At 34.8% G+C, this 27,074-nt stretch overlaps 1 protein-coding gene across 1 annotated transcript in view; it reads right to left on the minus strand.

Annotated features, from left to right (window-relative positions):
- Positions 1-584: 584 nt before the first annotated feature.
- SEC23A (SEC23 homolog A, COPII coat complex component) overlaps positions 585-27,074 on the minus strand; it is a gene marked incomplete at its 5' end in the record, with an annotated part of 45,863 nt that continues 19,373 nt past the window's right edge. Inside the window, 10 exons of the mRNA XM_084239549.1 lie at positions 585-767; positions 6,326-6,391; positions 8,561-8,716; positions 10,138-10,224; positions 12,806-12,967; positions 15,172-15,249; positions 17,756-17,909; positions 22,510-22,616; positions 24,059-24,148; positions 25,509-25,589. Of these exons, the coding sequence (XP_084095675.1) occupies positions 678-767; positions 6,326-6,391; positions 8,561-8,716; positions 10,138-10,224; positions 12,806-12,967; positions 15,172-15,249; positions 17,756-17,909; positions 22,510-22,616; positions 24,059-24,148; positions 25,509-25,589 (1,071 nt within the window). The 3' untranslated portion in view covers positions 585-677. The remainder of the gene's footprint in view (positions 768-6,325; positions 6,392-8,560; positions 8,717-10,137; positions 10,225-12,805; positions 12,968-15,171; positions 15,250-17,755; positions 17,910-22,509; positions 22,617-24,058; positions 24,149-25,508; positions 25,590-27,074) is intronic.

Here is a 27,074-nt window from a genome sequence, read left to right on the forward strand (position 1 = left end):
AATTATCTCATTTAATCACATAAGTTGGATACTCTGCGGGAATTTCACACTTACTGTTAGTTGTAGGACTATTACCAAAAAAAGACCAAACTTTTCATCTCTATTTTTCCAAATGACCAAACATTAAATTATCTTCATGAAAATTACCATATATAAAGTCAAATAATTCCTAGACAAATCATCATAAAAATAAACCTGCCTCAACAGAGTAAGTACAGAAAAAGTGTGTATATAAGTGCTGAATATCACAGGAAAATATTCAATGAATAGGTAAAAATGTTCACATTTATCACTACTTTTGATGTTTTGTACTTTCTGGCTAAAATTACCAAACAAGTTTTCAAAAAGTCAGCAAGGACATTCAGTGCCACTTTGGGTTTGTCTGCAATTTATAAATGACTCTGTAGTGCATGGCAGACTATTTTCATTATTTATATAACAAAGTTATAAAGACCTCAAATTTCTAAAACCTGTTATAATACTGTGGCAAGCAAAACAAATTTGTTCTTATTGCTCTTATATTCCAGCTTAATCTACAAAAGTGAACATTTCTCCACATCTCAAACCATACTAACACAAAGAGTGTCTAGAGAGTTGGTTTCCACAGATGAACTGAAAAAGGAAAAAATGAAACTGAAATATTTCATCTTCTTAAGTGTCCTTAATATGCTAGCAATTCAAGCAGCACTTGACACAGCAAGTTTCTTCAAGTGATCCATAAACACTTGCAAACTAACATCATCTGTAAGAATAGGTGCTCCAGACTCCTAGAGGAAAAGAAAGACACCTTAAAATACATAAGCAATGTACAAGTAAATGTTTAAAATAGACAAAATATTTCAAGTAGAACAATGCCTATGCTCCTGGTGTATAAGATATTCTGACTGGTCTTTGCCCCTGGCTACTGAGAGCAGGAGGCACTCTCTCTATAGGATTTCCCACTAGTAATGTCTTTGGTGTTTATGACCCTTCCCCTCCTCTGCCCCATCACATGTGAAGTTATGCTGAGATGAGATCACTCAGATTGGGGACCGATCACCAAAAAGATCAACCACGTGATTAGAAGGTTGGGCTTTAAGACAGCCTGAAGGCAGGATACTGAACTCAATCACTGCACAGTGATTTGATCAAAAGTTCCCCACTCTCACACATCCCCCAACCCCACAAAACTCTGGATACCAAAGCTCAGTGGCACTTTCTATTTGACAAACACATTAACGGAGCTGGTAGGGTGATACAGCCTGATTCCAAAGGGAAAGGACAAAGACATTCTCTATCTGGGGACCCTGCTCTGTCCTTCATTAGCTGGTCCTAATTTGTAGCCTTTACAATAAAACTTTAGTCATAAAAATAGTGCTTTCCTGAGTTCTGTGAGTTGTTCTAGCAAATTATGAACACACACACACACACATACACATAGGTTTGTAACTAGTTGATCAAAAGTGCAGGTAGTCTGAAATCCCACTTGCAGCTGGCATGTAAGGTAGGACAGACTTGCAGACAACATCCTTTAACTTGTGAGAACTGCACTAACTCCAAGGAGTCAGCATCAGATTTGTACTGCAGTTAATCAATGCGTGTTAGAACAGCCCCACACCCGACTTAATTTTTAAAGCAATAAAGTGTCAATTTGTCTTTTATCATTACTAAGGAATAAATCTGCCTAGGTGAGATTATTGCTATCTATTAGATAAAGTAAAATTACAATTATACATGTTTTAATAAAAATGGCAATTGGAAGGAGCAAATTTATAATAGTTTTTAATAAACTATGCTTATAAGTTTTCAAGTCATTTTCATCAATGTCTGTGAGTTTTAAGAAATTAACAAGAGTCAAGGAAAATTGCTAACTTCTATTTTAAATAAAAACTGTGTTGACAGAATGCCCTTGGTAATAATGAAATTTTCTAATTTCATTATCACAAGAAAAAGTTTTTCTAGAAGATTTTATAGCTGAATTTTAAAATTTTCACCTGATACTCAAGCTCTTACTTAACAGTAAACATATAAAGTCTAAAGGAGGGAAATAAAGCAATTTTCAAAGGGGAATCAGCAAGTAAGAGGCACATGTGAGATGAGAATTTATACATCCTGGGATTCTACTCTGCCATAGCTACGGATATAATGTCTCCTGAATAAAACAAAACCAATGTTGTTATGTGCTTTCATAAGTTAACCTGAAAAACTTGGTAACGAAAGGAGGCAAGAGCACTGGGGTAAGAGTCAGGAGTCAGAGTGCTCTGTGCTGGCTCTGCTATTCCTGTCTGTGTGGCAGAGGAAAGCACTTAACCTCTCTGTGTCTTAGTTTCCTCACTTTAAAATTAGGTTACTAATAGGATCTATTTCACAAGATTTTTATAATGGTTAAATTGTGTAAAGCAAATAGAACAGTACTGATCCATGTCGTAGGATACAACATGTTTTGGCTATTTTTACCTTTTTTGAAAAATTTATTATTTTAAAACATTGAAATACTTTTCCTTATTCTACATTCATAATGCAGAGAAGCAAATTCTCCAAACAGTGACAAACTAATAACTTGGTAGCTCCTGCTTTTTTCTTCATGTAATGGTATCTGATTTTTTTTTTCATTTTATACATTTTCCACCTCAATTCACCCAGTTCCAGATCTCCTACCCAAGAAAAAATATATATGGATTTTCTAATTTACATACTGCAAAAACTTTATTTAAAATTATTAATACTAGTGCTTAACTCAGTCTTATCAAAAATTTGCCACTGGTTGATCTCAATGTTTCAAATACACTCGTTTTCTTTTTAAAATATATCTAGATTAGGCAGAAAGATCCAAGCTTGTATCATTCAGTACATGAAGCAGCCTGTCACAGAAGCAGTGTTGCAGTGGTGCCCTCTTCAGGCCATCCATGGATGGTAATACTTTCAGACCAAAAAAAACCCCGAAAAACTAAGATATTTGATTCCATGACTTTTAGCAAAATAGTTGGCTACCAAATTAACTCCCTAAATTGAAATCATGAATTTAGACTAAAGATTAAAAATTTATATTCTAGAGTCAGACAGGTCTGGGTTCAAATCTGGACCCTGCCACAGTTTAGCTTTGTGATATTAGGTAAATTACTTAGCCTATGTTAGCATCAATTTCTTCTGAAAACTAGAGCTAACAGTACTCACCTCATAGGGATATTTTAATAATTAAGTAGGAATGCATAAAGAGCTTAGTATAGTGACTAAAACAATAAAAATTCAAGTTTATTAGTTATTAATATGGTTATTGTCTATAAGAACATTAACATGATTTCCTTATAAAAATCACAGATCTTTGTATGGAGGGCTCCTTACTGGCTGCATTACCACTAATTCCAGGCAGTAATAATTAAACTTCAAAGTTTAAAATAGGTTTTCAAATAAAGACATCTGAAATATATTTGGAGACTTTTTTCAACTGATAACCAAAAAAACCTAATAGCTAATATTTCCTGCGTATTAATTTGCCTATCAAGCATATATTAAACTCTGTAACAGACAAGAAAGGCAAAGAGGTTAACTAACTTGCAGAGTCTGTATTTTCAACTACCATCTCAGAATGATGCCTCTTCATGTTTAACAACTCAACAAGTTCTTTCTAAGTCTGCCAACTACAACTCCACATTGCAAATTAAACCATACAAAAGAAAAAAAAAGTAAATGTGGAGAAATCAGAGCACAATTCTAAAGCATCTATAGTCTAAGAGAAGGGGCCCTAATTCCAATTATTGCTTCATTTATCTCTTACCCAATGTGGACCCCATAGTCAGTTATTTAACATTACTCATTAAATAAGTTTAATGTGTCTCTCTTTAGCTCCAGTCCTCAATTATCCCAATGTCTGTCATTTTTGCAATGCCTGAATTACAAAGCATGTTTAAAGAAATTATGGAAGCACGTTCTAAAAATTGTTAGTAAATAAAGTAAGATGTCACCACTGCTGTAAAAGTCTTTTACTCAACCTCTAGTGATTTATTTTTTCCTTCTGGCTGTTTTCAATCTTTTCTATTTGCTACTCAACTCCAATCTTCTAGTACTAAAAAACAACAAGCAATTATTCAACATGCTTTATCTCCACCTTAAAGTCTCTGTCTTCCTTCTTCTCACCTCTTTCTTTACCTGGAAGAAATGTCCTGCCTCCATACCAATGCTTAAGAACGAGATAGTGCATGTGTTCACACTGTCTCCTTTTGAGGATTTTAAACATAAATACATTGTTATTGCATCTCCCCCTCTACTTGGCTTACAAATGTTAAGTTCTGTGCCCTTACTCTAATAACAATCATCCTTCTGACTTTCTCTTCTCTCTGAGCCTGTTTTTGCAAAAGAATCATTTACACTTGGGACCTCCACTTCTCTACCACTTGTTAATTCCTTATTCTCTACCATCTACTCAACCAAAAGGTTTACCAAAAGCCACAAATGACTTCCTAGTCACCAAATCCATCCCCCTTTTTCTGTCTTCCTCCTCTTTGAAGTGTCTGCAGCACCTCAGTGTTTGCTATCTCCTACTTCCTTCCATAAAGTCCCTTCTCACCTATTATAACATGGTCTTCCTTTTAGTTTCCCTCCACTTTTCTGATTATTTATAAAATATTCCTACCACTTGTACTTCCAAGATTTTACCTCTCTTTTTTGCCTCTCTACTCTCTCCTTAGACAAGCATACACTGTGATCATATTAAATATCAGCCTTCTGCAATCAACTTTCACATCCTTGCCCTGATCACCAAATGTGAATTTCCAATAGCTTCCCCTAAATGGCAAACTACATAATATTTCAAACTCACTGCATCTAACACCAAACATTTTTTCTCCACCCTCCCACTTACTAACACATGTTCTCCTAATAAACCAGGCTCAAAACCCCAAATTACCTTATTCTCCCTCAACTATCTATTTTTTAAAAATGCAAACCTACAGAAAAGTTGAGAGACAATTACAATGAATACCCATATATTCTATACTCAAAATCAATGATTTACATCTTGCAACATTTGCTTTGTTTCTAGGTATTTTTTTTTCTCTTGCTGAATCATTTCTGCAAGTTGAAGACATCGACTTCCCCCAAATTCTCTAGGATATATCACCTAAGATCAAGAACAATCTGTGTAACCACACCATCATTATCACACTCAACAAAGTTAGTAATGCTGTACTCCTATCTGACATGTAGCCCATATTCATATTTTGCAAATCATCCAAATTATGTTCTTCATAGTTGTGCTCTCCCTCTAATCCAGGATCCAATCAGAATTCAGATTTTGCATATAGTTGTTTGCCTCAGAAAAACTTACTTTGCTGAAACAGCTAATCAAGTCTCACAGAATATACTTGTAAAGTATCTCCCAAATCTAGTCCATTTCATCATCTTGCTTTCTTTCCTTCACACTTGGATTACTTCAATTCAACATACAAACTGCTCACAATTAGTTTTAAAATTTAAACTGTGTTAAGAATTAAATTTTCCCTCTGTCTAAACTTCAATGATATTCCATTACTTACCAAAGAAAGACTCAGTTTTTCAGTCCTCAACCTGGCACTCATGATCCTCCACAGTTTTATGTTCTACTATAGATCCTTACATCCTTACATGTACATCCTTAGCCCATACAATTTCCTTCCCTCATGCAATTCCTACTGACTGGAATAACAGCCATTCTAAAAGTAAATGTTTTTTTTCCTGAGTTTTTTTTCTGATCACACACCCTCTCCTGTTGCCACTATGATTTCTTCCCCTCTTCCTTTTTAACCCCTTCCTTTCTAAAAACATACATTCCATCTGCTTTGTATTTTCATTACGTGGGTATGGATCTCAAATCTAACACTAGATTAAAGTTCTTCAAAAGCAGAGATGATGGCTGTGTACCTTAAAGTACCAATACAGAGTCCTGCATATTGGACACCTGATAAATGTTATACCAAAAGGCAGAATTCTACGAAATTAAAATATACTTATAATGACTTTCATGCCTTAAAGCCTCTCCTACTCAAATATCTCTGACCTCTCCCAGCTTATTGTGGCTTTTTGAGGTTTATGACCTAGCATGAAGCTTAAATCAGCATTTCCTATCTGATATTATACACGTTACTTCATTTTGTCTCATCTGGAATGTAAAACAGTGCTATCTATTCAATATGATCACTGCTTTATTTTCTATAGTGCCACCAAATACTGATAATATTTTCTACTTTTATTTTTTCATTTATTTTCCAACAGAAATTATTATCAAATACATAAAAAAAAAGTGGCCCTCACTAAAACAACAAATTATAAATACACAAAAAAATCATTTCCAAGATGTGCTATTTACTCTTACCTGCCCCCAGGCATACATATTGTTATGAGTCTGTGAAGGGTTGACTTTTGAAAGCAGGAAACGTGCCTTAAGAATAAATAAAATATATTGTTAATCAAAAACAAATTTAATCAATACAGGCTGAACAAATACATTATGCCATCTAAAATCAATTTTACTTAATATGTTTTGGTGAAACTAATTTTATTAAAATATAACTTTTTAAAAAATAAATTAAAATTTTAAATGTGTATGCCATTAAATGGTACGAGTAATAGTCCCTCTTCTCTTCAAATTATACATTCATGACAACATTTACAACAAATAATAAATTGTTGAGCCAAAACTCAGAATGTAAAAATTATGCCACAATTATGACAAGGTTAGTGTGAAATTTAACAAACAGTTGGTCTGAAGTATCAGCAGAGCTTCAAAGTCCCCCAAAATTATAAAAACAAAAACCATGAAAAGCTATATGTTCTTTTACTTTAAACAATGACTCTCAAACTTTTTAAACTATAGGCTACTCTACATGAGACAACCTACCCATCTATCCACTATAATTTATCATCATAAAAATAATCAGAATAAAAGAAACAACAGTAGACATGATAAGATACAAATGAGAAAAACAATCATAAATTAATTCATACTGGGAGAACACAGTCAATCATATCTTTCACAAGTTAGTACCTTACAAACTCACTTTCTACTCTGTAAGCAAGCAGTTTAACATAACACTACTTACTCTAGAGTCAGCATATCTGGATTCAGGGCCTCCCTGGTGGCACAGGGATTGTAGTCTCAGTGCTTCAAGCTATTGCCAGCCACTGTGGCATGAGTTTGATCGCCAGTCAGGGAGCTAACCCACAGGGCGTAGCAGACCTCTCCTGTCTCACCCACTGCTCCTATCAGCAGTATATTTCAGTAGATCTGCCTGTTCTGCTCCCCACTCTATCTCTGGTGAATCCTCTCAGCACCGCACCTCTGGCCTACACCCCAGTTATTGTATGCATAAATAAATAAAAATAACTCTTAAAAAGAAAAAATCTGGATTCAAATCCCACTTCCCCTATTTACTGTTTCCTTGGCTACAAGGAATTTTTAGCTATAAAATAGAGATAACAGTAAGACCACTAGAGTGTCAAATAAGGAAAGGTAAATGTAAAAGTGCTATATCAGCTTTGCAAATTCTCAATAAATGGCAGCGCCTATTATAAATACAGAAAAACAAAGCCTAGTAATAATTGCTATCATTTCTGAATAATAGTTACTGTTATTATTTTATATTAATATGCAAGAAACTAGGGGATACAGCACTAAACAAAGCATGGTCCCTGCCTTTAAGGAGCAAGCGAAATAAACTTAATCTATAATTAATTGATTAAAACTCTAATAAAGAGTAAAAGGGAGAAGTGAAAAATGTTTTAAGAGTATATGTTAAGAGGGCCTCCCCAGTGGCACAGCGGTTGAGCGCTGGGCTGTGAAGCTGCCCGCAGCCTCTGCAGCACCGGTTAAGAGTCCCACATGGTGCGCAGACCTCTCCTGCCACCCGCGGCTCCCTTCAGCAGTGTACTTCGTCAGTCTGCCTGCTCTGCTCCTCGCTCTGGCTCTGGTGAATTCTCTCGCCCTCCCGCGCTTCTGACTGTACCCAGTGCTTGTATAAATAAATAAATAAATCTTAAAAAAAAAATCCCTACACACATTTGAAAAAAAAAAAAGAGTAGTGTTAAGAGATGCTAGCCTAAACTTCTATAAGGCCCACAAGGGCCGTGTATATACATAGATATATCTTCTTTAATCCTTGTAATTCTAAAAATCACAAAGTCTTTTATATTACTCTAATACTTTCCTATTATCTCACATTTTCTAGGAAACAGGAATGACAGAATAAGAAAAAACATAAAATTCACCAGAAATTCATATTCCAGACATTATCAGTAAGTGCTTTACAAACTGTATACTAAGTTATTCCTAAACTGTTCATATCTTCTTGATCAACTAAAGCTGGCATACTACCACCACTCCTCCTAGCTCTATGCTATTAAAGTGGGCTGCAGGCTGAGGACAGGAGAAACTGCTCACTTTAGGCAACTAGTTAATAACCTTATTACTCTGCGAAGGCAAAAGGCAAGAATATCTTCCCATGGATAACTTCTCTTGTCCATCTCTTGATCATCTGCCAGGTAAAATATATCAAATTGAAGTCAAACGACAAGTTGGAACAACTCAGAAAATTTAGGAACAAACAAATACCTGGCTGCCTCCATGTTCAGTGTCAATGTATCTTGGCATTGGGAATCTGGAATGAAGAATCTCCTGTGCATCATCCACTGGGGCTTGCAGAAGGTGGCGGAAATTTTCATATTCTGGCATGTCCTGGTATCCTGACTTGCGCCACTGTGCTATGGTCTGGTTTTAAAACAATTAAAGGAGTTATATTACTTTTAATTTATTGCCTATCAAAAAATTTTAAGAATATTTTTTAAAAGCATTAATCTTCAGAAAGAAAATTATACAATATTATTGCATTTAGCCCAATTATTTAAGTTTATTAATTTCAGTATTCTTAAAAAATTAAGTGCAATAACAGGGTACTTCTATAGAATAAGAAATAATTAAGTTAAACTTTAAATCACTATGCTTACAAATGTTATTAGCTAAAAGTTATTTACCTAATTTTATGATAAACGAGTAACAATTTGCTACACAAAGTTCTGCAGAGACTTCAAAATTAATGACTACTATGATGAAGTCTTTACCACTGGAGTTATACCCCAGCAAGTTAAATAAACATGAAATCTTTAACACGAATAGCAATGATAGGGAGAGAGAGGGATCAAAATAGGAGAGGGAAGAGCACAAGGGGCTATGGGAATAGTGCACAGGTGAACTGGTGGTGGGAATTTTAAGGGGACTATACCTGAGAGGAGAAAGCAAATATTGTACAAAAAAGGAAGAATGATGTAAAATATATATAAAATAAAATAAAAAGAAGCTATGCAAATTGAAAAAAAAAGAATAGCAATGATATTATAAAGATAATATACCTGTAAAAAGAACACCTGAAACTACTTTAAGATAAATGACTCCAAAAACATAAACCATCCAGTCAACACATACTTTGTATCACTTTACTTCTTTGTATTTAAAAGAGGAATAGTCATCTGCATTTTTGATTTCTCCTTAAAGCATATTCGCAAGCTATATGACACAAATCTTACTAAGAAACAAAATAATAATCAATAAATCTTTTAAAAGTCTGGGTAATATTACTTAAAAGGATTTTTTTGGGTAATGCCTTTACTATTACAGTGCAATCTAAAATCACTTACACTAAAACAGTGGGGCAAAAATTCTGCTGAAGTTACCAAAATACTAGCCTATAGTGTGGGTCTGTGAAAAAACAATCTTTATATCTTTCAGAGCATCCGATGTACAGTGTTTTTTTAATACAGAGGAAGCACTTTAATATTGGCTGAATATTGGCTGAATGAATACATGCAGTAATGAATAGAATTCTGCTAAAAACCTGGATTAATGATTACACGAAATAGTGAAAAAGAAAGGCTACTCACTGACAAAGACTGACATTTGCCCTCTCAATGATTTGTTCCATTACAATAAACAAATGGATAAAATAACAACAGGTGAATAAATTGCAAGTCTAAAACCTGTAGTAGGAAGAATCATATCTTATTCATATTTATTAAATTAGAAATAAAAGTTTCTCACAGAAGAAACACTAGCCATATATCAAATGGGGAAAGCTTCCATGAATAAAAAGACTTCACGGCACTTAGATGCATAGCTTTAAATGCTATGAATCTTACCTCTCCGTGATAAATCAAAATCTGGAAAAATGTGTCCATAAGAAGGATCCGATCTGCAAGAATGCTGCTGCTATCAAGAAGAACTGGCTAATGTGAAAAAGGAAGTAAAAAAAGAGAAAGAAGGAAAAATAAATTACTTAAAAATACAAAATAGATCTATCATTCAACATATTTTTAGATTTATAGTATATCTTATTACTTAAACCCTCTTCACATTACAAATTCTTACAGTATATTTTAATTTTCTAAGGAATCTCTAAACTGAGATAACAATTGAAAAGTAAGAGTCAAGAGGAAATCAAGGATGATTCCTAACACTAATGATGAAGGAAATGGAAATACAATTCTGAACATCAATTAAAAGGGAGTGGTGTGGGGCCTTCCTGTGGTGCAGGATTTAAAGTCTTAGCACTATGAAATTATCACCAGCCGCTGTGACATGCGTTCGATTCCCCGCCAGGGAGCTAACCCACAGGGCGAAGCAGACCTCTCCTGTCTTGTTCGCCGCTCCCCTCAGCAGTGTATTTCAGTTCGTCTGCCTGTTCTGCTCCCCACACTGTCTCTGGTGAATCCTCTCATCACCGCACCTCTGGCCTACACCCCAGTTCTTGTATGCATAAATAAACAAAAATAAAATATTTTTTTTAAAAAAGGGAGTGGTTTGAACTAATGATATAAATTTGGGTGTCACATGCATAGGGATGGTAATGCTATGGGATTAGACTGCATCACCTAGAGAGAAGGAAGATAGAGGCCAGAGACTGAACCCTGAAACATGCCAACATTTAGTGTCTGAAAGGGAGAAGCCAGCAAAAGAAGATTGAGAGGAAGGCAGTGAGCAGGAAAAAGTAATGTAGATGTCAGAGAAGCCTAAAACAAAAGATTTTCAAGGATAGTCCATACTAGTATATTTTGCTGAAAATTCAGGCAAGATGTAGACCACTACTGTCCCTGAATAGTGCTCTTTCTGTATATTAGGGACAATTCTGACTAAAAGAAGTTGAGAAGAGAATGTGAGTGAGACAGTCCAGCAATAAGTAACTTCTCTGAACTTAGCTGTGACTAAGATCAGATAAATGGAGTGGCAATTATAGAAAATGTGAAGTCAGGGGAGCTTTTTTGTTGATCTGTTTTAACATAAGTGTTGTTAAGGTTTCTATGTTAATGAAAATGACCAGATAGAGAGTGATGATTTAGGAAAAAAAGAGACTAACTCTACAAGCAAATCCTTAAGAAAATGAAACTAACAGAATTCATGGAGTAATGGGAAGGCTGAAATTTGACAGAAATAGGCATGACTAGTAGGGATGTCAGGATTCCAATTTTCTTTCAAACATCATTCTACATCTTCCAGAGGTCTACAATTTACATATATTATTTGAAGTATGGAAAAGACATTTCTAAAACTTTCTTGTTTCAAAGAAAACTACACATGACCAAATATGTTAAAAAAATTTTTCCCAGAGAAATACTGTATCTCACACGTAAGTGGAATCTTTAAACACACACACACAGAAATATTGGTAAGACTTGCAGTTACAGAGGTGAAAGGATGGGAGAAGGGAGTAAAGGAGGAATGTGGTCCAAAGTACAAACTTCCAGTTATAACATAAAGTACTAGGGATATAATGTACAAAATGATCATTACAGCCAACACTGCTGTATGATATATGGAGAAGCTGTTAGACCAGCAAATCCTAAGAATTCTCATTGCAGGAAAAAAATAATTTTTTTAAAATTCTGTTCTATTTATTGTATCTACATGGGAAGATACACATTAGTAGTTAAACCTATTTTGGTAATCATTTCACAATACATGTAAATCAAACAATGCTGTATGCCTTCAACAGAAAGAAGAATGTATGTTAATTATTGCTCAATAAAATTGCAAAAAACAAATACATATACATTTCAAACAATATATATACTTTTCCTAGGGAAATATAGTTAAGAAAATTACTTAAAAATGTAACAACAGGCCTCCCCGGTGGTGCAGCGGTTGAGCGCTGGATTGCGAAGCTGCCCGCAGCCTCTGGAGCGCTGGTTCGATCCCAGGCTGCCCGCCTCCGGCCATCGGAGGAGGGTCCCACATGGCGTGCAGACCTCTCCTGCCGCCCGTTGCTCCCCTCAGCAGTGTACTTCGGTCCTTCTGCCTGCTCTGCTCCCTACTCTGGCTGTGGTGAATTCTCTCACCCTCCCGCGCTTCTGACTGTACCCAGTGCTTGTATAAATAAATAAATTTTTAAAAAAGAAAAAGAATTTGATGAACCAAATGACTGGACAAAATGATTTTAAAAGTGTCTCCAAACTCAGCAGCTCTCCTGCCTGCATGTGACTATACATGTGCCTCTTTTTTTTTTCTCCTTTTCCTAATGAACCTGTCCTTTTAAAATGAAAAAAAAAAAAAAAAAAAAAAAAGTCTCCAACTCAATGTGTTTTTTCTTAATAGTTCCTAATACGCTTAGAGTGGTATCTAGTAAATAATAAGCTTAATTATTTTTTAAGTGGTTATATGAATGACTTAAGGTAACTATAAGGTAACTATTCTTGAATTAAAGTCTTATATTTAATAACTTTTTCAAAGAAAATTTAAGCTATTTTTACCATTTCAATGGCATACATCACAGTAACAAAACCCAGTTTGCCTTTTCCCCTCCACCTCTCTTACCTCTGGTGGTCCACTAAAAGAATATGCATACAAAATAGGCTGAATCATGATCAGAGACTGGGTCAGATCTTGACGCATAAAATGGTGTCTATAATAAGAACTCTCATCTGGACTATTATTAAACACTTGCAAGAAAGGCGATCTTCTTAAATGAAACATAAACTGCAAGATAAAACAAGGTAACTTTTACTGACTTTAATATTGTAATAGGAGTTTACTATTACAAAAGCATTTGATTACAACTATTAATGCAACAACACAAGTTACAAGAACATTCTAAATCTGCATTCCTCCAACAAAATTTTAGTCATATTTGTCAGTTACTTAAAATATATAATATAATTAACAATTTTAAAATTAAAGTGGTTATACTATGAAGAAAAACAACATTAGGGACGAAAAAAAATCCTTGCTCAAATCTAAGTTATCCAGAGGCTGATGCCAGGTGGTGCATTATCAACATTCTTTGCTTTTATGCCTCATCTCCCTCGACACATCGCTGGGACTATTTATTCCTATTCACTATCCCCAGCAAAAGACTCTACGAGAACACAAAAATAGCAGAGTTTCTACTTTTTGTATGAGTCCTACTGTTTTAGAAAAAGGACTCACATACACAAGGATTTTCTTAATATGTAAGATCTTCCTATCCCTAAGAAACATTCTTTAGACTTTGTTTCATTACCTCTTTCTCCTTTAACTTATCCTCCCTCATCTCCCTTCTACCCACTCCTCACATGAAGAAGATCAAAAAGGGGAAGAGTTAGCCCTGAATAAAGGACAGCGATGGTGTCTTTTTGAGACAAAGAGTCTTTGACACAATCAATATGTTCAGCTCTGAAGTATCCCAATGTCTCAGTTACATCTCTCATCTCTCAACTTCCTTCAGCCCTCAGGTCTCAGGTGCCAACTTGCTGCTCCCACCTGGACTCACTTTGCAGTTCTCTCCAACACACACCATCAGTGAAATTCTCACTCTTGTTTCAGTGGTCTATAATTCACTGAGCATCTGTCTCATCCCTTACCACTTTAGCCATTCCTGTTTGCTCAGGAATATCTAAATGGCAAATTTGGGGACATATATTTCAGAAATGAAGACCTCCCTTGAATGTACCCTGTGTCACCTTTTAGGAGATTAGCAGGCTTTGAAAAACCAAAGGGATATAATTTCTGAAAGAAAAAAAAAGTATTTCTGGGTCTTCTGCCCTCTGTTTCCAGTAGAGGGGGGAAGATGGGATGCCCAGATCTCTCAGAAGATAAAAAAGCTAAAGGGAAGTCTTAGAACAGGGAGAAAAAAAGAAAGTGTGGAGAATTTAGTCTAATATTTAGGTTACTGTTTTCAATGTCTTTCCTATTAGTTTATGCTACAAAGATGAGGTCTGAGAATTACCAAAACAAAAAGATGTTTGCCTCCCTTAACACAAGTAGCTTTGCCCTTTCCTAGTTATCCAAAATCTTCAACCAGTGGTTTACAGAAGTCTCCCTTTATAGATATAGAGTTGCTAGATTACAGAATAAAGACTTTCAAAAAAATTTAGAATAGCTCTAAAATGAAAGTTGAAAGTTTAAACACAATTTTTGTGGAAAAAAATTGAATTTCCGTATCTTACTATTAATCATCCTTCCAGACTGAGCTAAAATGTTACGTCTTCTATAAAGATGTATCCATTTGGAAGTCATCCATTTGGAAAGATTTAAGTTTTCCTTTACATCTTGTATATTTCTCATAGCATTTCTCACCTTCTAGTCTATGTGGCTTGTGTATATTTCACATATCACCCTTCAGACTAAAAGTCATGTAAGTCATCTTTATTCTCCTAAGGTTCCTTGCACATAGTTCTGAGTTGAATAAATATTATCTCTATTATTCATTATATAAACCACTGAGCTTTTTAAACTATCTACCAAAACAACAGAGAGAGGGGTAGATTTCACTGCCCAGTGGAAAAGGTTCTATGAAACAAATCGAATTAGCTTTTCTTTTTATCTGGTGTGTCCCCATAAAACTGTTCTCAAGTGATGAAACCATGCTTAAGACTAGGTGATTGGTAAGGTCCTCTATTTTCACTATAATTAGATCAGTTAGATGGATCACCTAACTCGACTTCATATAGAGTTCCTATATAAATTTCTATTTGCAACAAAAAAAGAAAATGGCTAATTTGCAAGGCCAGCATAAAAATACAACATACTTTTCACCAACTATTCACAGCACAATATTAATTTCTTGGTGATCCCAAAACTTACCTAACTGAAAGAATAACCTAATAGGTCCTATAAGATGAGAAATAAAAGACAATAGGGAAAGTGAAACCCAGTGCTATTGTCAATATTAATAAAAAAACATGAACATTTTATTCACTTACCTGTGGATAAAGGGAGAAAGTTTCTGAAAATCTGAAGGAACTTGGATCATCTTTGTGATACTCTCCAAATTTCTGACACTAAATAAAATAAACACATAAGTAGTAATGTATTTCCAGGCATACAGCTAAACTGTTGCTATACATACTTTATTTACAAAAAGTCATTACACTTTAACAAGCAGGCACTTGAGACAGAACAAAATTAGACTACTACTTATAGACTTACCAAGAGATTGACTATAACCAAAGATATATATTTGAATTTCAAATGCAAATAATACATTGTTGCAGTGCAACAACTCATCTCAAAAGAATGGATTTTTTTAAACAAAGGGTCCCTGGCAACAAATAAGAACCTCTTAGGTAATGACCAAAAGAACCCAACATGTATCTACCTGAGACTCTACATAAAAAAGACAAAAAACAAACTTTCAGAAAAACATACCATCAAAATGCCACAGTGGCTACAAAAGCCAGTTATTGGTATAAATCTTAGCACAATTGGGGGTGGGGGGAGATCTGATACCTACATATAAAATCAGATTTGTCATTTTTTCTTATTTTTGTGGCTCACTTACATTTCTTCTTTTGTTAATTCTTTGTTTATAATCTTTCCTCATATTAGTCCAAATCTTACTGATTTGTTAGAACTTTTATATGAGAAAATTTCACATGCTGTCATATATACAACAAATGCCAGTATTAAATTCTGCTAACGGTATTTTTTTTACCACCCAGATTTGTTTTATTGTAATGTCATAAAACTTCTGAAATATTTTTAATGATTTCTACTTTTGTTTTCAAGTTAAAAATCCTAGAGATTAAATACATATTAACCTACTTTTTTTTTTTTTTAAGATTTATTTATTTATTTATAAAAGCACTGGGTACAGTCAGAAGCTCAGGAGGGTGAGAGAATTCACCAGAGCCAGAGCAGGGGGCAGAACAGGCAGAAGGACCGAAGTACACTGCTGAGGGGAGCAGCGGGTGGCAGGAGAGGTCTGCGTGCCATGTGGGACCCTCGCCCAGCGGCCAGGGATCGAACCGGCGCTGCAGAGGCTGCGCGCAGCTTCGCAACCCAGTGATCAACTGCTGTGCCACCTTGGAGGCCCTTAACCTACTTTTTGATAAAAACAATCTATACCAAAGGTAACAATATAAAATTTGCATAATATATACATACATAAATTTCTAACCTATGAGTTACTTCTTTAGAAAAATTTGAACATTTATCAAATGCTCTAGCATTTGGTATCAAATGCTCTAGCATTTGGTATCAAATGCTCTAGCATTTGGTATTACTTTAGAACTGAAAATTTAGCTATATGGAACTTTATGCAAAATTTTATACAAAAAATGAAGTCATACTGTATTAGCTACTTAAAATAACTTCTATAACTACATTTCATTTGTTATCACCTGAAAGTTTCACTTCAATTATACATTAATTTGGTTCCATTTATAAAAAAAGAAAATGTAAAGATCCTATTCTCACTACTATACTTTTATACTACGAGAGGTTCTATAAGAGATTGTGGTCTTTTAAATTTTGCTTTTTGAAATTTGCATACTATATGATTTCCAAGCTATCCTATTAGCAATTTCCTTAGAGATCTCTCAGTATGCAATATAGCATTGTTCTTTTGGCATTGTTCATTCTGAGTTTTTTACACACGATGAGGGAGACCACTGGTAACTGACTGGTAAAAGCTGTTTTGCCCAGAAAGTAAGGCAGAAGTATAATAATGTTCCCCTCTCCCTCTCAAATAACCTCACGACCCTTCTCTTACACAGCTACCAACAGACTTATGGCAACAGACAATCTATACTAGTGTGATGGAGATCAGAGTAAAATTTTCATTCTGCCAGACAAGAAGAAAAAGCATTAAATATATCTTTGCTTAATGCAGCAGAAAAGTTTTCTTAAAGTGATAGCTTAGCTGAGAGTGTTCTTAACAGGGTGTTTTGAGCTAAAGGGTAAATTGAATAAATACTTTCAAGGCAATAACAAGGCAGAGTTGTTAAGTAAAATGGGGTTTTCAGAACAGAACTTAATTAAACACTGTAAGTCAAAATGTAGTAATGAGCTCTTAACATGTTAAAAATCCAAGGTCTCATCATTACCAATAATTTTACCAATACAGACATTGGTAACCCAGATCTAGATAATCAGGATTTCCCTAACTTTTGTAAGTTGATATGTATAGCATATATATACTAATTAATTTCTCATAAAAATGTCTGCTAAAATGAAGACAGAAAACTATAACCCTAACAATGAAGAAAGATATGCATGAAAACAGTAACAGTAATTTAGCATTGAATCTGAAACTAATTTGTTGTCCAGCAAAAAAAGAAAAAAGGAAAGGTTTTTCTTTTTGTGACTCATTTTTAAGGAAAAAGCGTACACTAATTTACAGGAAGAGACAAATAAAATCTATTATGCATTACTACACCTTTCTCAGGAACTTGAATAAAACCTCTTCAAACAATAAACCAATTACACTGTAAGTAGAGATTACCAGCAACAAATATTCATTACAAATAAAAGCATTCAGATTTAGAAAACCAGTTTATTTCTCACCAGTCGAATGAGCTGTCTGTCTAGCCATCTGAGCACATCAGGCCCTTCCTCAGTTTCTGCTCTGTATATGGCCAAGCGGGCCATGAGAATGGCAGCTGCCTCCTGATCAAAAGATGCAGCAATGTTTTGGATTTGTGTCTGAGCATCTGCCCAGCTAAAGATACAAAGAAAAGAACAGAAATGCTGATGAGTTATTATATTCATGATAGTACTGATGGTATCATTCAGATTTAAACTTAAAAGATACAAAAAATTACCTCAACATTTCAAAATTGCACTATTACCTAGAAAAAATAAGCATTAGGGGCCTCCCTGGTGGTACAAGGGTTAACATGCAGCCTATGGGGCTATCCACAGCCACTGCAGCACAAATTCAATCCCCGGCCTGTTAGGGAGCTGCCCACATGGGGCAGCAGACCTCTCCAGTCTCACCCACTGCTCCCCTCAGCAGTGAATTTCAGTCAGTCTGCCTGCTCTGCCCCCCATTCTGTCTCTGTTGAATCCTCTCACCCCCCACACCTCTGGCCTATACCCCAGCTCTTGTATGTATAAATAAATAAATCTTTTAAAAAAAGCATTAAAAAAAAACACTAACTGCAGTTTCAGTGCAGCATTTGTTCTTTCTCAGGAAAATATATCCAAGCCTAAAAAAATCCTTTGAAATAACTGTAACACTAGATCTCCAAACACATTCTTAAAACATGAAGATTTTTACAAGACCACTGGGGTATGTATGTGCACATGCAGATAGTTACACAAGTTGTTATGTTAGACTTTAAAATATTATTTCTTCAATTTGGTAAAAGCAGAAATATGAAACTCAAAAATAAAGGTTCCCCCCAACCTAATTTTCATTCACTAAACTAGAACAGGAATAAAATATCAGAATCAATTTCTCATTGGTCTTTAATTCAATCATCAGTGACAAAAATTACATAATTAAAATGACTATGTATTCTTTTCTATTCCAGTTAATACAATGACTAAAATTAATCAAGTTAATAAGTAAAAATTTCAGTCTAAGGGATCCTACTTCACATGAAGCAAGTCTGGCCAGTATTTATAAACTTAAAAAGTGGGAACACTTTTACAAGACTCAAAGATGGAAGAAACGATGCCAACAGAATCCAGAGAGTAACATCATCAAAATTCTCCCTTCCTCTTCTTTTTTTCAATAGACAAATAATTCTTAAATATTTTGCAGATGACCAACAACTACAAATTATGTGAGTCTAGTGACATAGCAAGGGAAAGTAAAGAATAAAAATGGAAAAGAAAATAAGAATTGGTAATTTTCAAAGTTATACTTACTGCATTTTAAACACGATTATTATACTAATAGTGTTGTTTCATTATTTTTAAATTTTTCATTAAAAAAATTGAACTCAAAAAATTCGAATCAGCATTTTCCTAATTTGGGTGATGATGATAAACTTAATAATGAGGTAGTCTGGAAATATAATGGTTCAGTAGTGCAGATACATAATTAAGCAGATGCAAATTTACTAATTAAAGTTTCTTTAGCCACAAAGTTACAGTAAGCTCTTAATGACAAGTTTAAGGAGGTGGCTCACTTATAAGATCTGTCTTCTATATTTCCAGTACCTATTCACCAATATTCTAATAACTATCTTCAAACCAAACTTTTTATATCAGAGTTACTTTCTTTTTTTTTTTAAGATTTGTTTATTTATTTATTATTTATTCATGCATACAAGAACCAGAATACAAGCCAGATGCATGGTTGGGCGGGGCAGGGGGTTGGGGGGGAATGAGAGGATTCACCAGAGACAGAGCAGGGAACAAAACAGGCAGACTGACTGAAACACTGCTGAGGGGAGCAGCAGGCGAGACAGGAGTGGTCCGCCACGCCATGTGGGATTCTCACTGGCCAGCCAGGATCAAACCCGTGCTGCAGAGGCTGTAGACAGTCCCACAGTGCTGCGCTCAACCACCTGCGCCATCAGGGGAGGCCCTATCAGAGTTATTTTCTATATGAAAAACAGGGCGACTGTTTTCTTAGGAACCCGAGTCCTTTATTTTCACATTATTCACTTAAAAACACTTGCCTAAGACTTTAAAACCATATTCCCAGTTAATACAGAAAAAAATAAGCCCTGATTATTGAAAATGGTTATGATAAATTATTTTAAAAAGATGAGTGCTGAGTGCTTTGGAGGGCCATAGTGGTATCAATTACACCATAATACACACATTTCTATAAATAGCTCTCATTAATTCTGTGTGAACAAATTGAAACTACATAAGCCCATGAAATTTCTCACAAGAAAGCTTTCTCTTGAAAGATTAATCTAACTTTTTAAAATTTCATTTTAAGAATATTTCAAACAGGGCCTTCCTGGTGGCGCAAGGGGTTGAGATGCAACTTATGAAGCTGTCCGCAGCCACTGCAGCACAAGTTCGATCTCCGGCTGGCCAGGGAGCAGCCCACATGGCACTGCAGACCTCTCCTGACTCACCTGCTGCTCCCCTCAGCAGTGTACCTCAGTCGGTTTGCCTGTTCTGCTCCCTACTCTGCCTCTGGTGAATCCTCTCACCCCCACACACACCTCTGGCCTGTACCCCAGCTCTTTTATGCATAAATAAATAAAGCTTAAAAAAAAAGAATATTTCAAACATAAGAGCTCTGAGAGTATAATAAACTCTTATAAACCCATCACCTAGATTTATCAATTGTTAGTATTTTAGCATTGTTACTTTATCGTTTTCTCTTTCTTTATACACATACCTTCCTTTTGCTGAACTTTTCAACAGTAAGTTGGAGATATCATGACCCTCTCCCCAAAGTATGTCAGTATATCTTCTCTGAACAAGAAAATTCTCATTCTCTTACATGCTCCCGATTAATTATCAAATTCATGAAATTAAACACTGATGGAATACTATTGTCCTACATATAAAACCACTTTTGATTTCCCCAATTTTCTCAACAATGTCCTCTATAGCAAAATTTTTCCTGATACAGGATTTCTGGGGTCACATACTGGATTTTGTGTAATCTCTCTTTAGTCTCCTTTTAATCTGAACTAGTTACTAAAAATTTCTTTGACTTCCAAGACATTTTTGAAGAGTTTAAGTCAGTGGCTTTGTAAAATATCCCTCACTTTGATATGTAAATGTTTTGAGTGTCCAATTTAAATTGCACATGCATGTGGTGTGTATGTTGAAGGAACAAAAACAAATTGACGTTTGTTGAGAATCAATATTTCCAAGTTCTGATCTGAAATCTGAACAAACCCAGGGAATGAGTCATTGGCATTTTTCTTCAAAAGAATAATATATTTCCCTTGATATTGGACAAGAATTTTAAGTCAAAGTAAGGTACAACAACGAATTTCTCCATGTACCAACCTTAGCTTAAGTAACAGAACATCCAACACAGCTAACAATCACCTTATATGTTAACTTCATGTCCATCACTCACCAAAAGTCTCATGGTTTTTAGGAATGAAGCTAGAGTTTAAATACAACTCAATAAAATAAGAGCTACAGATACCATTACTGTTACTTTCTAGGCCATGCCTAAATGAGGTGGATTTATACTGATTAACATTTTCTCAACCCAGACAAGGCCAACACAAACAGATATAAACCAAAAGTCTGTCAGCCTCGAGAATGACCTCATGTAAGAATTCTTTCCTGAATAACTTCATTCCAAAATTATCTTCCCTTTGTTTTATATATCACAAATACTTATATATAGAATGGTATCAAAGTACCTGAGAAATAATTTGTTCTTAACAAAATAGAGGTGCAAAATTAACTTTAAATTGTCCCCTCCACAAATGTTACGTGAAGACCACATGACCAACACAAGCTTTATTCAAAGCATTCATCGGATAGATCAGAAAAAGAAAAATCATCTATTGTGCTTAATTATTCCTTTTTGGAAATTTAAGTGTATCAACAACGCAATGCATGACTATGTTATACAAAGTGATCTCTACCAGTGCTAATCAAAGTGTGATATGGGAAGCACTATCTTGCCAGTGCTAAGAACAAAAGTTGAGGACAAATGTTTAAAAGCTTTTGAACAATTTAACAAAATAATTTTGTCTGATGTATCTTAAAAGCAAGGACATGTATTTTGAATGACTTTTTAAAATTTCATTTTCCTAGTAATTCATTTCATTGTATTATACATATAGTCTCCTAAGGATTGGTGAGAGGAGAAACAACGGACCTTTTGCCATAGAAAGTTTGAGGAGACATATTCCACATTATCATATAGCAGCCCAGGTATGTTCAAGTCTTTTGCATGTGACCCCTCTTCCAACCATATCTAGTCCACTGAGCATACGCTAAATAAAGCTCTGATAAATGAACTGACTTAGAACGCTTGAAGAATATATAGTAATAAAAGTAGTTAGGCACTTTATCATTAATTGAAAAGTAACGCAGTAAGTTAGTATTCTACATGTACATATAGTGGATATATATATATAACTATTATTGGATAACGCTTATTTTTTTTTCTCCTCCTCTCAAGAGAACACGTTAAATAAAAGAATATTTTGAAAAATAAAATTTCAGTAGTTTTTTTCATTGCTTCACAGTACCTAACAATCAATAATTTAGCAAATAAACTGGGTTATAGAAAGAAATAAAATCAGTCATAAGTGTTCATTTTCTACTCATGAATATCAACATCACCCAAAATAGGAACTCAGTTTGGCAGAATTATGTAGAATAGTTTCGATATGCAAATTAACTTTCTAGTAAACACAACTTACTTCCTAGCAATGGTAGTCACTCGGATGCGTCTCTGCCCACTTGAATGCTGATACTGAGTCACAAACTGGATTGCACCACGCCCTCCTTGGGGAATTGGAGCATTATGCTGTGTAAAAATAAAAAAATAAAACCTAACTAAAATCTATTACATTATTGTCATATGGTCGTAGACTACACGTCCTGCAAGAATAAAGTGCATTCCAAAAATTACTTAGAACGGTACTGTTTTCAAGGAATAAAAACAGTCATAATTTGTTATATAAAATAGTAAATTTGGGGGGGGATGATAAAGGATGAGAAGATTCCAGCTGGACATGAAAGAGCAAAATGAAGGAAGAAGTATACAGAAATTAACAGATAAGGAAAAGTATGAGTGACAGTAATAGTAACTAGAAAAAGAGAAATTAAGTTAAGACTTCCCCCTCCACATATATTAGATGAAAACAGAAAAACAGAACTTTTAGGAAGATAGTTTCACAATAAACAAATGACCAATGGAAGACTATGAGAAGACACCAATAGTAATATATTAATGATAATTCTCAGTAACAGTATTAGAAAAGCTTTCTTCATGCCCCTTGACAATAAGACATTCTTGCTTTTTGTTTGCTTTTTTTGGCTAATAAGAGTTACAATATCTTTTTTAAAAAATTTAATTGCTTAAAAAAAAAAAAAACAAGAACTCCTGTACCTATTTTAGGAAGGCTGCCTATTAACACTTTATGGTTCATTTTTATGCCTAATAACTATGGTATAATGTCAGTAACATATATCATTCCTTATTATGATAGCATGCTTATTATAGCAGAAAAAAATCTTTACAAATATTAGAATCTTTACCTTTCATTCTTTTTATGAATTTTGTTATATTAAACTTTCTTACAGGAAGACTCATATATAACTACCTACCCTGTAATATCTAAGAGGAAGTAGATACCTTAGTATAAAAATGAATAACTAGAAAAGGAGTTAAGATTTTATTTTTGCTTCAATTTTATATTTAGGAAAAATGAGACAGGGCCTCCCTGGTGGTGCAAGGGGCTAGGCACCACACTATGAAGCAATCTGAAGCCTCTGCAGCATGAGTTCGATCTGGGCCGGCCAGGGAGCAACCACATGGCGAAGCAGATCTCTTCTTCTGTCTTGCCCGCTACTCCCCTCAGCAGTGTATTTCACTCAGTCTGCCTGTTCTGTTCCCCACTCTGTCTCTGGTGGATCCTCTCACCTCCCGCATCTCTGGCCTGTGCCCCAGCTCCTGTATGCATACATAAATAAATCTTTAAAAAACAAAAAAGAAAGAAAAATGAGACAAAAGTGGATATCCCAAGGCTGGGCATGTGCACACGCCCCAACATTTCTTTCTATTATAGTATGTCCTGTCACCAAGGGGTTAACCTGGAGAAACAGAAAGTGGCAAATAAAAAAACTCCAAAAGAGAATAAGCCTCGGGTGACAGTTACTACTGGAAAAAAGATACGATATATTCATCACTTCAATTAAGTGATTTTTCAAACATCTATTTCAATATTCAAAAATAAAAAGTCATACCTGATTGACAACTTCAAAATATATGGCTAAGGTTGTAGTGGGGCTGAGTCCACATATCTTCCATTGACAAGTACCACCTGTTCCTATCTCCTGTAAAAATAAAACAGTGTATTTGAAAACTAGAAAACTCAACCTATTGTTATGATATATGTTTTAAAATTCCAGTTTAAAAAAATCTATTTTGATTTCTAACTAATACAATGAAGTTAAAAATTTAAGAATTTATAAGGTCATATAAATATTCAATGGAATAAAGTCATTTTTACATAATAACAGAATAATTCCAATCCTTGCTAAGTAAATTTAAAAAGCATTGATACAAGTTCTTCATGGTATAGTCTTTAAACAACATTCAATAAATAATTACAACTAATGCTATGCCACTATTCTAGCCAATTAGTTGATCTTTATAAAAAGGTAGTGATTTAACACACAATAGATGCATGCATGAAGACAAGTTTTCTGGAACATAACTGCATATCTTGAAGTCTGATTTCCAAGAAAAATGCTGTTTTTTTCCTGATAGTGGGCAAAAAAAAGTGTATTCAACTAGCCATCAGAAGTATAAATTAAAATACGAAACAAGATAGTACTTCGTTAAATTCACAAAAATCGAAGAGAATAATCCAAGAAAACTTCTTAGATATAAATCTTTACCATGAGAACAACTTAAAATTAATTTTTAAGGTGTCATTTTAAAAATGATTACCCACTATTTGCCCCGTCATCCCCTCTAAAGCTACATAATTTACCATTTTAAAGTGTATTATATGTCTACTCAGTGGGATAATGGAAAAGAAAGGAACTGAAACTGATATCTGTCAATTTTGGTTACTTTTTGGAAATTCTACTAACCAAAATTTGGAATTCACTTTCACATTCAGAAGTCTCCAAATTTCCAATAATTGTTTTTTTTTAATCTAACAGGGCAAGGAAAAACTTTAGCATAAGAAATAGAATTCTGGGGCCTCCCTGGTGGTGCAGGCAGTTGAGTGCAGGGCTGTGAAGCTGTCCGCAGCCTCTGCGGTGCTGATTCATCCCCGCCAGCCGCGGAGATACCCACATGGCAGGACAGACCTCTCCTGTCTTGCCCACTGCTCCCCTCAGCAGTTTATTTCAGTCAGTCTGCCTGTTCTGTTCCCCACTCTGTCTCTGGTGAATCCTCTCACCCTCTGGCACATCTTGTATAAATAAATAAATCTTAAAAAAAAAAAAAAGTGATAGAATTCTGGTGGCAGTACAAGTTTTCATCTAGTGGTAGATGGAAAAAGGATATGAGGAAAGAGCAATCACAGAGGTATACTAATGGAAGCTGAACTGCATACTAAGGAAAAATTTAACCCATACCACCATAATTTTGAAAGGAATGCTATAGTTTACCAGCCCAGATCTCTGTTGATTTTGATCTGAGAATTAACTGTATTATCTTTTTACAATAAAGGTGACTTACATTTTCAGACACACAAGGTCCTTTAGAATTGAGAGATACACAGGGTCCAATAGCTCCTGAAATCTTTATTTCCCTTGAGGTCTACAAAATAAGAACATAGTACACTTAGGTTTTCTGAAAGATAAATGCAAAAATTTAACTATAAATATGTAAGAGTAAAGACAGATATTCTTCGGGCCTCCCCGGTGGCGCAGCGGTTGAGCGCTGGGTTGCGAAGCTGCCCGCGGCCTCTGCGGCGCCGGTTTGATCCCCGGCTGCTTCCCGGCCACCCGAGGAGGGTCCCACATGGCGCGCAGACCTCTCCTGCCGCCCGCTGCTCCCCTCAGCAGTGTACTTCGGTCCTTCTGCCTGCTCTGCTCCCCGCTCTGGCTCTGGTGAATTCTCTCACCCTCCCGCACTTCTGACTGTACCCAGTGCTTGTATAAATAAATATTTAAAAAAAAAAAAAAAAGACAGATATTCTTCATATTTAAAACTCAAAGGTCAATGAAAATACACTAAAATTAAAAATAAACAACAAGCAAGCACTTCTAAATAACCCTCAAATTTCAAATCTAGCTCTGACCTAACTTTAACCCTCTATTAGCAGCCACCCATAGAATGTCTCCATTTGGAAACTCAATCCTAATTCAAAATCATACCATACCCAAAATTTTAAATCCTAACTCACAAACTTAAATGCCACCTTCTATTTTTCCTGCCAAATATTTTCTGTCACCAAAATTAGTTTCTTTCCAATTTCCACTGAAACCAAAATTAAAACTATCACTACTTTCTAAAAAAATTAGAAAACCCACATAAGTTTTTTCTTAAATTTCCCGATAATTCCTGAATACCACTGTAAGAAAAATTAAGACACTACTCATTAACCTACACTGACTTTATCTGCCCACACATGCATCTCCAAATCAGAATGAAACCATATAGCTTTACAGATTTCCCTTACATACCAAATCAAACCATCCATTCACTTGGCAGTTTTCCCAAACATAATATGCTGAGTCTCACTTCTATTCCTCTTCTCAAGCTGGTAATATATTTTCCTCAACCAACTTAAAAGCTGCCATCTTTCAAAAACAAATTGTTACCTACATACAATCATTTTTCCTCTCTAAATCTTTAAACTATTATAATCTTATTTCATTCTATCATATCTATCAATCTTATCTTTTCATCAAGACTAAAGTTTCTTTACAAGACTTGTGCCTAAAGCATCCCAAGATCTCTACATTGTACGAGTTTAATGCTAAACCTACAGCAAGCATTCAATAAAATAACAAGATTGATAATGCTTAATGAAAATTTAAAAAAATCAATGTGCTTCTAAATCACTGTAACTAAAAATAGGTTAGATTCTTAAAATTCAAATGTGAAATAATAGAATGATAGAACTGAATAACAACAACCTATCAACCATAAAATAGTCACTGATTATTCAAAGAGTAAAAAACAAGTTTCTCCTAAGTTAGACACCAAATACAGCAATTAAAAAAATATAGTATTAACAATCCAGATGTCCTTTAACAGGAGAATGGCTAGAGAAACTATAGTTATGTAGTTCTTACT

The sequence above is a fragment of the Talpa europaea genome (genome assembly GCF_964194135.1).
Source record: "Talpa europaea genome assembly, chromosome: 8".
In the NCBI taxonomy this organism is placed as follows: domain Eukaryota; kingdom Metazoa; phylum Chordata; class Mammalia; order Eulipotyphla; family Talpidae; genus Talpa; species Talpa europaea.